Source organism: Rhinolophus ferrumequinum, chromosome 17 (genome assembly GCF_004115265.2).
Source record: "Rhinolophus ferrumequinum isolate MPI-CBG mRhiFer1 chromosome 17, mRhiFer1_v1.p, whole genome shotgun sequence".
Classification (NCBI taxonomy): Eukaryota; Metazoa; Chordata; class Mammalia; order Chiroptera; family Rhinolophidae; genus Rhinolophus; species Rhinolophus ferrumequinum.
The window spans coordinates 59,566,606-59,580,420 of record NC_046300.1 but is presented as its reverse complement, the minus strand read 5'-3'; the positions used below and the strand labels follow the sequence as shown (position 1 = coordinate 59,580,420).

At 39.6% G+C, this 13,815-nt stretch overlaps 1 protein-coding gene across 22 annotated transcripts in view; it reads left to right on the top strand.

Annotated features, from left to right (window-relative positions):
* The window catches only part of MAGI1 (membrane associated guanylate kinase, WW and PDZ domain containing 1), a 574,001-nt gene that overhangs the window by 336,019 nt on the left and 224,167 nt on the right, over positions 1-13,815 (top strand). For all 22 annotated transcript variants that reach the window (XM_033131847.1, XM_033131855.1, XM_033131854.1 and 19 more), the window contains exon 2: positions 1,305-1,421. In XM_033131847.1, coding sequence (XP_032987738.1) covers positions 1,305-1,421 — 117 coding nt within the window. The remainder of the gene's footprint in view (positions 1-1,304; positions 1,422-13,815) is intronic.

Below are 13,815 nucleotides of genomic sequence, written 5' to 3'. Positions count from 1 at the left end.
ATAGCAGAGAATCTTGTTTTGAACATGATATTAAGCTAAAGATCAGTAGTTTCCTGCCCTAGGTATGACAGTCGCTATCTTAACTATTCCTGTCATCCTCATGATTTATTCTTTTTGACCATGGGGAAGTTCTCGTCATTGCTGCATTGTTTCTCTAAGGCTAGAAATGCTCTTACCTAATTTTTATCTTGTCTAAAAATGGAAGGACAATCTCAGCCTTGTTATTTTTAGCTGTCACTGAAGCGTCTTTCTCCATTAAGAATGAAGGTGAGCTAGATTGAGCTACAAGCCGTCTGTTCATCCTGTATTCTACAATTTCTGTTTATAATTAGAAAAACATTTAGTTACCTTCTTTCTATGATATATATTTGTAACATTATGATTTTTAAACTTTTTTTTTGTTCTGTTACATGTAGAGAATTGCAAAGAAATAAACTCATAGCTCCACCCAGTTAACTATTGCTTAAACAACAATAATAAAAAAGAAATGTGTATCGAGTGTGTGTGAATGGACATGGGATAGTAAGATCTATCTATTTATAGAATGAAGAGTGATGTCTCTTCCTTTATTTCCTACGCTCAAGTCCTTCTCCCTAAAGTAAACTGTTGTTAAAACTTTTTTATGATTCCTTCCATTAATTCATAGTCTCTCCTTTTCTTTATTTCTTTCTACACAAAAGGGACCTGACAGCATGCATTATTCCACATATTTTCCTACAATATCAACACATGAAGATCTAGCTTTTGCAGAGTAATTACTGTTTGGATGAACTCTGCTTTCCTTACTTGATCCCTGGTGACTGTTTCAGGGTTTAGTTTTTATTTTATTTTTTGCTGTTATAGAATGCTGCAATAAACAATACTGAAGATTTTGGCAGGCTTTTGCAGGTATATCCATAGGGTAAATTTCTACCAATTGGATCCCTGATTAAAGAACATTTTCTAGTTTGTCAGCTATTGCTAGATTGTCCTCTTTCAGGTTTCAGCCATTTGTTCTCCCTCTAATAATGTCTGCAAGTGTGTGTGGCATATATTTTTAACACAATAGCCTAGTTTAAGTTCTTTGTTATTTCAGTCTCTAGTATTATGTGAAATGGGACCCCCAAATTAATGCTATTTCAGTGCTTTCATATCTTGTTAAATTCTTGCTTGCTTTCTCTCCTGCTGAGGAAAACCTAAAGTAAGACTGAGAGTGGCTGAGTAGAATGGCTTTATGTGGCTTTCCCACACACTGCTCTCAGGCTGCTCAGTCTCTAGGAAGCCCTGTTGTTGATGTGTTCTTCTGTTTTCTATATTTCCTGCAGGAGGAAAGCTTACCAAGGACCTGCGACATTTTCTCAGTCAGCGGTTCCAGAAAGGGTCTCCAGATCATGAGCTCCAGCAGACCATAAGGGATAACCTTTACCGCCATGCTGTGCCTTGTAAGTAGCCAGTTTTGCACATCTTACTGCTGAGTGGCTATGTGAAAAGTTGAGAGGAGAAAGAAGAGCTCAGCAGCTGGTTCTGGAACCCTTGGCAGCCTGCTCACTTAATGACTCTGTCAGCCCGGGGAATCCTAATTGACAGTGGGACACACAGCACAGCACAATGTGAATTACTTGGCTTTTGCGTTCCGGCTCTGCCACTCACTAGCTTATACTGCAGGGCAAATTATTTGTCCTTTGTAAGGTTCCGTTTTCACATCGGTGAAAAGGACATAGCAATCATACTAATGACTTCATAGAATTGTTCTGAGGAGTAAATGGGCTGAGGCACGTCATTGCGTTTTTTTTGTGTTTTTTTTTTCCTTTAAATTTATTGGGGTGACAATTGTTAGTAAAATTACATAGATTTCAGGTGTACAATTCTGTATCACATGATCTATAAATCCCATTGTGTGTTCACCACCCAGAGTCAGTTCTCCTTCCATCACCATATATTTGCTCTCCCTTACCTTCATTTCCCACCCCCACCCCGCTTACCCTCTGGTTGCGTAGTAGTGGTTTTGTGTAGTGTGGGCATGATGTAAGCCTCCCTGAATGGTAACCATTATTAATGGGTGGACCAGGACAGAGGCCTGCAGACACACTGTGGAGACCACTGGGGTCCTAGTGGCCCTTAGTGAAGAGAACGCCTCAGAGGACTCTCTTCTTCCCCAACTTTGTCAGGTTCAGAAACCAGGATTTCATGTATAATTTTGTTTGAAGAATTGGTTTCCACAAATTAAAAAGCACCAAGCCCAAACCCATTAGATCACACCAAGTCTGAGAAAGCGAGACATAGGACACAGGGACTACGAAAGCAGGGTTTTTGTATTAAGGGAAGCAAAGGAAAGGGGGAGGCAGGGAGTTTGTGAGGCAAATAAATTGGCACCTCAGTTGTAGTGAAGTGTTATCACGCTCTACCAAACTACATCCATATATAGGTAATCATAAGGCAGGAAGGAGTCCTGGAAAGGCACAATTATTTAATTCATTCAAAATCAGAAGAAAGAATGAGTCTGGTTTTATTACTTGGAAGTTTTCTTACCTCCTCTGTTTCCTTGTCCCTCAAAGTTTGAAATACCTTTTTAGAGATATCATATTTTAACCAGCAAAGGAAAGAAGGGATGAAGTTTTCAGGGTACCCTGCTTATTGCTGTGACTTGTTTGCTATAAATGGTTTTCTTTAAAAAATAATACTTTGCAAGTAATGTGCTAGAGTGCCAATGTTTCCCGATGTTACTGCAGAATAATAAATAGACCTGGTCTAAGGCATGCCATACCAAGGGCTTAGACCAGAAATCTAGACTGGGACCTTTAGAGAGCAGATCCTAGCCCTCTGCCCTCCACTTTACATATTAACCAGGCTCCTAGAGGAAAAGAGGGTGATTGCACGTAACTTGGGTCCGGGCCCCAAAGTTGCCTCTTTCTGCTGAGTGGCAGAGCTGCATTTGACAGAGAAAATGTTGCAATAATGTATTAATGGGAACTCCCGGCCCTCAGGTCTCTTAGTCTTTCAGCATTGGAATTAAAAACTATAATCTTAATAATATCCTAATAATAATTCCTTACATTTGGATTAATAATAATTTAATGTTAATCACAATCACATGGATGAGGCAGGGATGATCATTCTATTTTGATAGATGAGGAAACCAAAGCAATAAGGTAAGCCAATAAAAACAGGCTTAAAGGTGATCAGGGCTTTGGGTCTTCTGAATCTGCCATTGTGTTGCCTCTGATATACCATCCAGTTTTACTCTTAGAAAAACCCCTTGGGGTTGGGATTTTTAATACCCATTTTACAGATGAGGAAACAGAGTCGCAGAGAAATTAAGTAACTGATAAGCGGCATCTCTTAAGCCCTCCAGGGCTGTTTCTGTTGCCAGACCATAGTCCTAGTACAGCAGGTTGAATGCAGTATTGCAGAATTTGGTAATTGCAGAATCATGATTGTTCTCTGTGTAATTTTTCCCCTACTTAGATTCCAATTTAAGAAATGGGGAATGAAGCAAACGAGCACACCACTTCTTGATGCATCTGTGGTGTTACTATGGTTACATTTTGGCATGCTTTCCCATTTATTTTTTCCACTGATTTATTGGACCTGACTGTGAGCTAAATGGCTTGATTTTAAGCTTACCACTGTGTAGGAACTGGGGCAAGAAAATGACCTCAGCCTTTTAAAAACAGTGGAGAATCATGTTTTATCTTTGCTTGTATAAAGCCCTTAGTATTGATGTTTCATTTCTGTGAAACCAGTAAATCAGGAATTTGGAACATGGAAATGGTCTTCCCACTGAAAGAGAAAACAAGTAACATTTCATTTTACATTTCCTTCATAAAATGGGAAGGAAATTCAGAAGTCTGTTTCCAAGTCTGGCGCAGTGTGTTTGCCTTTGAACATAAGTAGACCAGGCACGACTGGGGATTCTGTTACAGGCTTTGATACCTCCGGCCATATTTGTGTTTATTTTGATTCCTTGACCCATGTAAGTGGGAAAGCCGAACCTCTCTACCAACCTGTCACGCTAATGAGTTAGGAAACCCTTGATTGGAGAATATATCCTCCTGATTATGTCATAACTGCGTCATAGGGAAACAAGCTCATGTAATCTGTATTTTCCAGAAACTTCCTGCTGCTGCTATTTCAGTGACTTCAGTGTTTTGAGAAAGGGTGACCTCATGAACAGGTGCTTGCAAGCCGGGCTAGCCTTCTTTTCCTGTACATTTTAGAAGGCATCCATGTCATGAGAAATGAATGAATAAAGTCCCCTTTTTTCTCAAGTTCTTTTTAGTGTCGTCATAGTGTAGTAGAGCCTTATGTGCACAATGCTGGGTTGTACGTTGAGGATCCCGTTTTTTCCTAACCCCTAACCAAACCCAATGCAGGTACTAGCAGCCCCCATCTCACAGGTAAGAAAATGAAGCAACAAATGTAACTTCCTCAACATCAAAGCCCTTCTAAATGCCACATCACTCACTTCTTATCTAGTGCTATTTTGATTTTTAACAGCTTTATTGAGATATAATTCACATACCATATAATCCACCCATTTGAAGTGTTCATCCAGTACTATTTTTTGCTAGTTAGTATTATTCTCCACTCCCCCTTTATTTTGCCTTTATTCAAATACTTTTATTGTTTGCACAGTATGAAAAAGGTCATCATAGTTGACCTTTTACTTACCATGTAAAAGGTAAAAAGATTACTTAAGTACATCCATATACTTACCATGGAAAATCACCACCAAAAAAAAAAAAAAAAAAAATTTAGGACAGCAAAGAGAAGGACCCAGAGTGAGCTGGAGTCCTGGTGTGAGGTCTGAGGGCCATGGCATCGCTGGGTGGCCTGGCGCAAGTCCCGGAACCTCTCTGAGTCCCATTTACCCTTCAGTAACATGGAAATAGAAATACCTCCCTCAAGCATTGTCTCCCCAAATACTGACAGAAACTCTCAAGGATGGGTCCATATAGGAAACCAAAGCTCAGAGAGGTGAACAGCTCACCTAGAGTCACACAGTTAGCAAGTAGCATGGTCAGGGCTAAACCGGTTCTAACTCCCACCTGAGGTATAATTCATAATAGTGTGATTAAAGCAGTATAATGTGGACCATTAAGATAGAAAGAAAAAAGAAGCGTCTCGTTGCTGAATTTTGTAAGTTTTAGCTGTTTAAAATCATGGGGTTTTATATCTTGGGGGTGGGGACGATGTAAGGCACTGTACCTTAAAAATAAGCATCTTCTCTCTGATTTTCAAGTATTCACTGGTATGTACTATAGGATTTTAATAATTGCTTAATGATTGTTCAGCTTTTAAAAAATCATTACAGGTTTCTCTGGGGATATCTAGGTTTGTTTGTTTATTTATTTATTTATTTTCCCCCTGGGAATTAGGTTTATCTTATTTTCCATTAGATCTCTTCTGAGCATACCTATGAAAAACCACCTTTCAATATATGGATATGAAATGCATGTAAATGTCATCCGTGCTGCTAACTTCTCTCATTCCTCAGAACCATCTGGGTAATATTCCTGTCACCTGCTCCTCAAGTTATGTTTAAATTCCAGCCCGACGCCCCGCCCCCACCCCACCCCCGCCCCACCCCGCACAAACTTCATCAATTTCCCGAACATACCTGGTGTCTTTGTGTAACTGGGTACACCTTATTTCCTCCTCTTTCCCTACCTTTCGATGTGACCAGTTCACAGCCTTCTTTTAAGCTTTAACCTGGATGCCACTTCCTCCACGCAGGCCTCCATAGATTACACCTCCTGCCCTCCTCACTGTTCCCAGAGTCACCCCTGTGACTCATAAAGCACATACTGTGCCTGGTTGCCTGTCTGTCCTATGAGAATCTAACTCTTCTAAGGCTGGACACTGTATCCACCTCAGTGACCAGCCCACACCTAGCTTAGTGCCTGGAACAGAAGGTAAATATTTGTTGAATGAATAAACAAATGAAGAGATGGATAAAGACACTCTTTGTTTTTCTTGTTTCATTTTTTTTTTTTTTTTTTTTTTTTTTGTTACTTAGAATTTAGGGGAAACAGCAAGAGCTGCTTTTGCCATAAATGTTTTAGAATAAAAGGCAGCTCTGAGGCTTGAGCTCCTAGATGGCTGATAAGGACTCCACTGATTATTGGCTGTCAAGCCAGGCCCAGAGGGGAAAAGTTAAGGTTCCTGTGAGCTTGGAGGGGGAGCCCATTCACAGCTCCACCCGACTGCAGTCTACTACGTGTCTCTGTAACTCCTGCATTGCTAGCCTTGCTGCTTTATGACTTCTTATCCTCGCTGATGTGACAACATCTGAGATTCTTGCTTTGGAATGGCTGCTTTTCCTGTGAAGATAGATGAGTTACCTGACAGGGCTTGTCATTTACTATACTGCTGCTGTCAAAACGAGATGCAACTCATCCAGTAGTACTGGTTCTCAGGAATGCTCGACAGCACCCCGCCCTTCGCCTCTGTTTGGGCTTAACTCTAAGGAACTCCTCTTTTCAAGCAGAGGTCATCTGAAAGAGGAAAGGATAGGTCACTTTTGTTCTGTAGCTTAACACTTTGTTGATCAAGGCTCTAAGAAGCAAGAATCATTGACTGAGAGGAGTTTACAAAGGGATTAAGTTTCTTTGACCTACAAGACAAATGTAAATTTGATGTGGTGCTAAACATAGGTGATCCTGGTCTTTATTTGTAAATGTGCCATTTTCAAACATATTTGAACCTCTTGGTTTCTCTTAAATATAGCTCTTTCCAGTACTGTTTGCCAAGGATCAACCCTTTCTGTAATTACAGCTGATGATACGTACTAGACCAGTTTATCAGTAGGAGGCCAGGATAAAGAACCGGGTGTTGGAGCATTACTGCTGTCCTGGAATGTGCATCCCTGTATTCAGGTTGTCTTTGACACAAGTAGAAAGCGTCAGGTCGTAAGTCATGAACTTGACAGTTCTACAGGCATCCCTGGGACTGATGAGATAAAAGTTGCTGGAAACTTTCTCACCGTGGTTATTGCCCTCGTACTCTAACAAACGTAAGTGCTGCTAAGACAGAGGATCGCTTTAGCTTTTACAAAGCCTCGCCCGGCTGAGACTGTGACTCGTTACGATAATAATAGCGCTTCAGTTTTTGCCTGTCCTGTGTACTAGGAAGCCTGCCATGATCCTTGTACGATCCTTATATATGTGTCATCTCTAACTCTGGCGTCACTGACGACACACAGACTACTAAGGATCTGAACTCAAGCCCATTAGGCTCTTAAATCCTTCCTCTTTTCTGTTCAGTCACAAATGTTTGTTGCCTTTAATACTCATACAGTCAGTATTTGTCTTCGTTAATTCTCCATCAGTTCCCAACTCTTTTTCTCCCCCTCCCTTTACCCATCAATACTGTATTTTCTCATGTGCCCTTCGCTGGTCTGTGATCTGGCGACTCCTCTTACCCTCTTACTACCTACACTTAACCTTTCTTTCCTTCTCCATCAAGACTTATTTTTTCTACATTGGTTTCCTATCAGCTGGTCCTCAAAAAAGCCAAGGATGTGCCTGACCACTGCACTGTACACTTGAAGCTGAAGCTGAATAATATTGTAGGTCAACTATAATTTAATATCTGTATCTAGTCATGGGATATGGAGTACAGCATAGGGAATAAAGTCAATGAAACTGTAATAGATATATACGATGTCAGAGGGGCAATAGATTGGGGGGGGTTGTCACTTTGTGAGGGGTGAAATGTCTAATTATTACATTGTTTTGTACACCTGAAACTAATAAAAATAAAAAAAGCCAAGAATTGGAACAAAGAAATGAATCGTTCGTATAGTGGCATAGGGCTCTCCATCCTACATAAGGTATCTATTTTAACAGGTGGCTTAAATGTGGTGCTTCTAGAGACACCCTATATAATGGCATGCTCTGCCATCTCAGTTTCATGAGTAGGGATGCGTTTATATGCTTTGGATTTCTTCTTGTACTTTTGATAGTGCTTAGCCTGGCACTGCATCCATAGAAAATGCTTTAAAACGAGTGTCTTTGCCAAGGGGATTTTCCCCTATGCTTGCTATATCACTTCTCATATACAGTTTCCTTTTCCAGCAAGTCTAAGCTGAGACATTTCCTGAATTGGACATTTTCTCTTCTCCTCAGGGCTAGTACATTCAGGTGTGATGGGCTTTCAGATATGGTGGACTGGAAAGGCTGGCAGACTCTACCACTTACCAGTTTTGTGACTTGGGCAGGTGCCTTAGGCGTTCTGGGACTCCATTTTCTCATTACCATATTGGTGTTTATGAGCCGTGAGCGTGGCACTTCAGTTACGCTCCTCTTTCTTCATGCCACCTTTCCTTCCCCTTTCTCACATGACTTCTCAAGCCCCACCTTCTCCCTTCTCTCTTTTCAGGTTCTCATTAGGTTTTGGTCCTTATTTATATGATTCTCTCTCTCTTTTAATGATTTTTAAATGATTTATAGGATTCTTTGGGGTGGGGGAGATAAGGTAAGTCAAAAAAATTATTTTCAAACATTTGTTGAGTAACAACCTGACACTCTAGGCGGGAACATGGTAAAGGCTAATAATTGGAGCATCTAGCCAATAATAGGCAGGCTTGAAACTGCACGTTCTCTGCCTGTTCCCAGCACTAGCTAATTCCCCAATGTTATTTTTCTTTGTGTTTTTCATTATATGTTATTACCCTAATTGCCACTGTATATTTGCTGAGTAGATGCAGTCACTGGAGAAAAAAAAGAAAAAAGAAAAACTACCAACTTAAAAGCTCGTAACACTGGATTTGATTCATATCTGTCTGTTAATAGACTCATATACGTGGTTTGACTGGTGTTCTTTACTCCAAGGTTCTCAGGAGTGTAGAAAACGAGAAAGCCATAGGAGTTTAAATTTAAATTTAATTAGAGTTGATGTAATTTATAACCTTCTTATGAAAACATGTTAGACCAACCTCCCTGCTTAATACTGACATCTATCATTAATCGAGTGGTTATATGTGCCAGGCACTGTGCTAAGTGATTTACAAGTTTTGTCTTTTTAAACCTTCTCCAATCCGCAAGAGGCACAGTGTTATCATCCCTGTCATATGAGTGTGGCAGTTGAGGTGTGGCGAGCTTAGGTAAGTGGCTTTTTCAAGCATGCGCAGTTTAATATGATGGAACCCAGAGTCAAATCCACTTCTAACTGCCTCCAAGAGTCCACGCTCTTGGTTCATTTCTCTGGTGTAGTCACCTTATAGACCATTTTAAAAATTAACATACGGAATTTAAAAAGAGTCTTTTCTTAATAACGTACAGATTAGTCCTTGGCTGGGTGTAGGATACTGAAATATCTATTTGGCAGCATGTTAATTTATTTAATTGCTTTATAATTTTAGCTGACATTTTTCATCAAGATTTGTTGCAATTATAAGGCAATTCCACAGCAATTTCTGTAGGAACATGGAAGTTTTCACGTTATCCTTACCCTCTATTATTTATTGTAAGATATGGTTTTACAAAATTGTAGCTTCCCAAGAATCATTTAAGTCAAGAGAATGAAGTACAACATATTTTTAAAGAAACCTCCTATATCAAATGTGTCCCATAAAAATATGTATAAATAAATTTTCCATCTTCTGTAATGGATTATGTGCATTTATGATAAGGTCCAAATAAGGTTACTTCACCAGTTACACTCTTGACGGGCGTACCTAAAGTCCATGTGAAATGAGCTATCCCAAATGATTACCTTAAATTTAAACAATGAAATGTCAGTGTCATTTCAGCCAAAATATGAGTAGACTTATTAACCACCCAATGACATACCTTCCTATTGCATTTAAGGTTAAGCAATTACATATCCCTATGACAAATGCAACTTGTTCTCGAATGGCTACAAAACATTAAAAATGGTTAAAAATATATTGTGTGGAGAGAAAGAGAAAACAAATGACAAGCCAGTAGATTAAAATGTTAATATTAGGTAAACCTGGATAAAGAGTATACAGTGTTCTTTGTACTGTTCTTATTTTTGCAACTTTATGTAAGTTAAAATTATTTCCGAATAAAGTATTTTCAAAATAAATCCATACCAAAAAAATTTTAAAAAGCAGCCAGTATAATTTGGGGAGAGAGGATTATATGTGAGTATTATGTTTTTGTTTCCCCTCCCTTATTAATATTGGTGTTTTTAGCCTGTAATTGAAATGTTTGTTAGTGCTTTGATAGATCTTGTCTATCTAGCCTGAAAGACATTGTGCATATATTAAAACAAAAATCGAACACTTACGGAGTCCCAAGTGTGTTGTAAGTGTTTTAATTATAGTTCTTTCTCATTTAATCCATATAGAAATCCTACTTAGTAAGTACTGTTATTCTCATTTCCAGATGAGGAAACTGAGGCATAGTAACATTAAGTGACTTGCCTTACAGCTGTGGTGTGGGACTGAAACCTGGGCAGTGAAGATGGATACTAGAGCTCCCACTAGTAATCACATTTTATTTGCTCAGGCTGTGTACATCTACTTGTATGTAGGCTTATTTTTAGAAAATAAGTTAGGAGAAATGATTTTAAATGGATCCTAAATATCTGCTCATGAGATTCTAGGTGAATGTAAAAGTATAATAATAATAGTTATTATTATTACTAACATACTGAGTACTTGCCCTATGCTAGGTTTTTGTTCTGTATTAGCATAATAACTCCTTTGATCCTCACAACAATCCTGTAATGTAGATGCTATTACTCACCACGTTTAAGAAACAAAAAGGTTAAATGACTTGCTCAAGGTGTCACAGTTAATAAGTGGTAGAGCAGTGCTGTGTTGTTCAAGTATAGCTCTAGAAAAGATGAAAAAACAACAACAGCAAGGAAAAAGAATCAGTAACTAAACATATTTCCTTTCTTGGGGGGTGGGGTGTCTTCTGTAATTCTTTCTATGATCACATCAAAGCCATTACATTGTACAACTTTAGGGGGCACTGTGTAGTTTGTAATCTATGTGAATGGTGGCTTTGACTAACTGTGTCGCTTTGTGCAGTGACTGAGTTCTAACAGTAGTTACTCAGCTAGACATAAAGCCTGAGAGACAGAATCAAATCGCCATTCCTTTGGGAGGTACAGCCTCAACCATGCTCTCCCAATATGGAGAAGTAGTGCCTGATTCCAGTAAGGATAATATCCACAGGATCCTTGAAGAGTAGAAGCCCAATTCAATCCAGTTACGAAATTTCTCCATTCTTAGTGCATCTAATTAAAGGCTGGGACAGTATTACCGTGTTTCCCTGAAAATAAGACCGGGTCTTATATTAATTTTTGCTCCAAAAGATGCATTAGGGCGATGTCATCCTGAAAAATCATGCTAGGGTTTATTTTCCGGTTCGGTCTTATTTTCGGAGAAACACGGTAGAATTGGATCTTATTGGGTAGTAACTATTATTTCTTTTCATTTTTCTTTCCATCAGTCAGTTGATCCCTCTACTCTCCCAGCCATTCTGCATGTATTCCATTTATCTGTCCATTTAACAAGCGTGTATTGAATACTACACCCTATGAGCAGGTCACATTCCAGCCCTCGGGGAGTTTACAGTAGAGTGGGGAAGAGAAACAAGAAGCATCCACAATGGAGTAGGGTAAATCCCATGGTGGGGCAGGCCCAGGACTGTATGACATACAAGGACAGGTACCAACCACCGTCTTGAGACCAGCGAATCAGGGTGATCAGGAAGTGAAATAAATGCCAAAGGAGAGGCAAGATAAAGCAGTGGAACCTCTTTCCCAGGGAAAATCAGGAAAGATCTACCCATGTGACCATGGGCAGGTGACTCCCCTTGACATGTCTAGGCTTGCTTCATCTTGGAAAAGGACTCTGTTTATTAGCGGCATAATATCATAGCTGCATTAAGCATCCTCACCTCCAGGCCCAGTCTCCAGGCTTCTTAGGACCTCCGAAGGGTTGAGAGACCACTTATGTTTTTGAGTCTCTTGAAATGTTTAAAAACAGTAACAACAAAGACCAATGCAACAGCAAAAGTTAGGATGTGGTTTTAATGCTTACATGTAAAGTTTTTAACATACACATAGCAATGCATTATAATTGTGCTATTCACTAATGGCAAGATGTACGAAATATTAACTCAAGGTACACTGAAGTCAATATAGTTTGGTAATAGACCCCAAGTTTAAATATCTTTCATGCCTTTTAGTGTATCTTTATAAGTGGAGACATAACTGTAAGATGTCACTTTGTTTGAAAAGAACAAAAGTCTAAATTTGAGGCCCTTCATGACGTGGAGACCTGGGTCAAACGACCTTGCCCCTTCCTGCCCTTGGCAACCTCAGTAGCTATGGGGTGCTGTGGGGAGACACCTTTGCAGCAAGGCTTGGCTATTTCAGATCCAGCTTCATTTGCTTGTTAATGGAAGAAACCTTTTAACAAGAGTAAATGATAGTTAGACTAGACTACCTAAAAAAGCAAGGTGGGCCCAACCAGAACCCCAGTTTTCCCAGGACCCAGCCTTGTTGGTACATTTCTCATCACTCCTGTCATCAGAAGGAAAACTCTTTATTCCTTGGACCATTTCTTCTGAGGTTGCTCTAGTTCTAGCTGGGGCTTCCCTATTGTCATGATCTGCCTGTTAGAAGTGGGGCCATACTATTGTCTTAAATGCTTTGCTTTAAAACATGAGACAAAATTTTGTTGTACTAGAAATGAAGTCATTTTCAAGGTCAACAAACTGCTGACCTATGAAAGATTTATTACTTTGGCTTTCTAATTGTACTTGCTGTACATAAATGAACTTGACATTTTTCTCCTTCCCAATCTCATGTGATAAAATCATTACAAACAGGCCTTATAGGATTGCCAGGAGTTACAACATCTGTATTCTTTGTTTTCATCGTCAATTGATTTGAGGGATGCACATTTCTTATTTCCATCTCTAAATATTTTTGCAGCCTCAACTTCACTTAATTAGTGATTTGGGGCTGGGGGGAGAACACCACATCTATTTCAGTGGAATTGTGGGAAAGAATTGCTGCCTGAGTTGTAAATAAAACATTCTTTACATGTATGCTATGACTTGAAAATGAGACATCGCATAAAAGCATCAGGTGGACTGAAATTCGGTACGTTCTGACGCTGTTGCCTGCTTGACTATAGCTGAATCTGGGAGTCTACAGGAAGGTCATTTGACCCATCTCTCTTAGGTGTTTCTCTGGGGGATGGAAACTTGTGGCTAATATGGATCTGATTGAGTTTCACATTTGCTGCTCAGTCTAGCCCGCTCATAGGCCACCTGCTGAAAGGTGGGCATCCAGCCTCCTTCATTATGCTGGAGTTGGATACCTCATGCACACCCCCATGGTCTGGGGTCCTATGGGGGAATTCTGTGTCTTCTCAGTTCACAGTAGATGTGGATCATTTGCAAACTGAGAAGCACATGGTTGGATATAACTAAAAAAATATGTTATCTCTAAGGAACATTGAGTCGTTGAAAAAAACCCAACTTGTTGATGTAACACTCGTTGTTTTGTTATGAATTCGTATTATATGCTTTAGAGGCCTGGCCTGGCACATCATCTTTCTCTCTCCCTTCCTCTGTTCTTTCCTCCCTACCACTCTCCTCCCCTCCCTTCATTTCCTTCTCCCTCTCTCTCCCTTTCCTTCCACCACAAACTGGTCCATTCCTTCCCCTTGTTCTGGCAGTATAGCGTGACAGTTACTGGAGCTAGGCATATTTGGGTTCTAACAGAGTTTTTAAAACAACATTTAAGGTATAAAACGTATATAATAAGTTATATAAATCTTTAGTGCAGTACTTGATGCATTTTTATACACACATACACACAGGAACCCACATTTACATG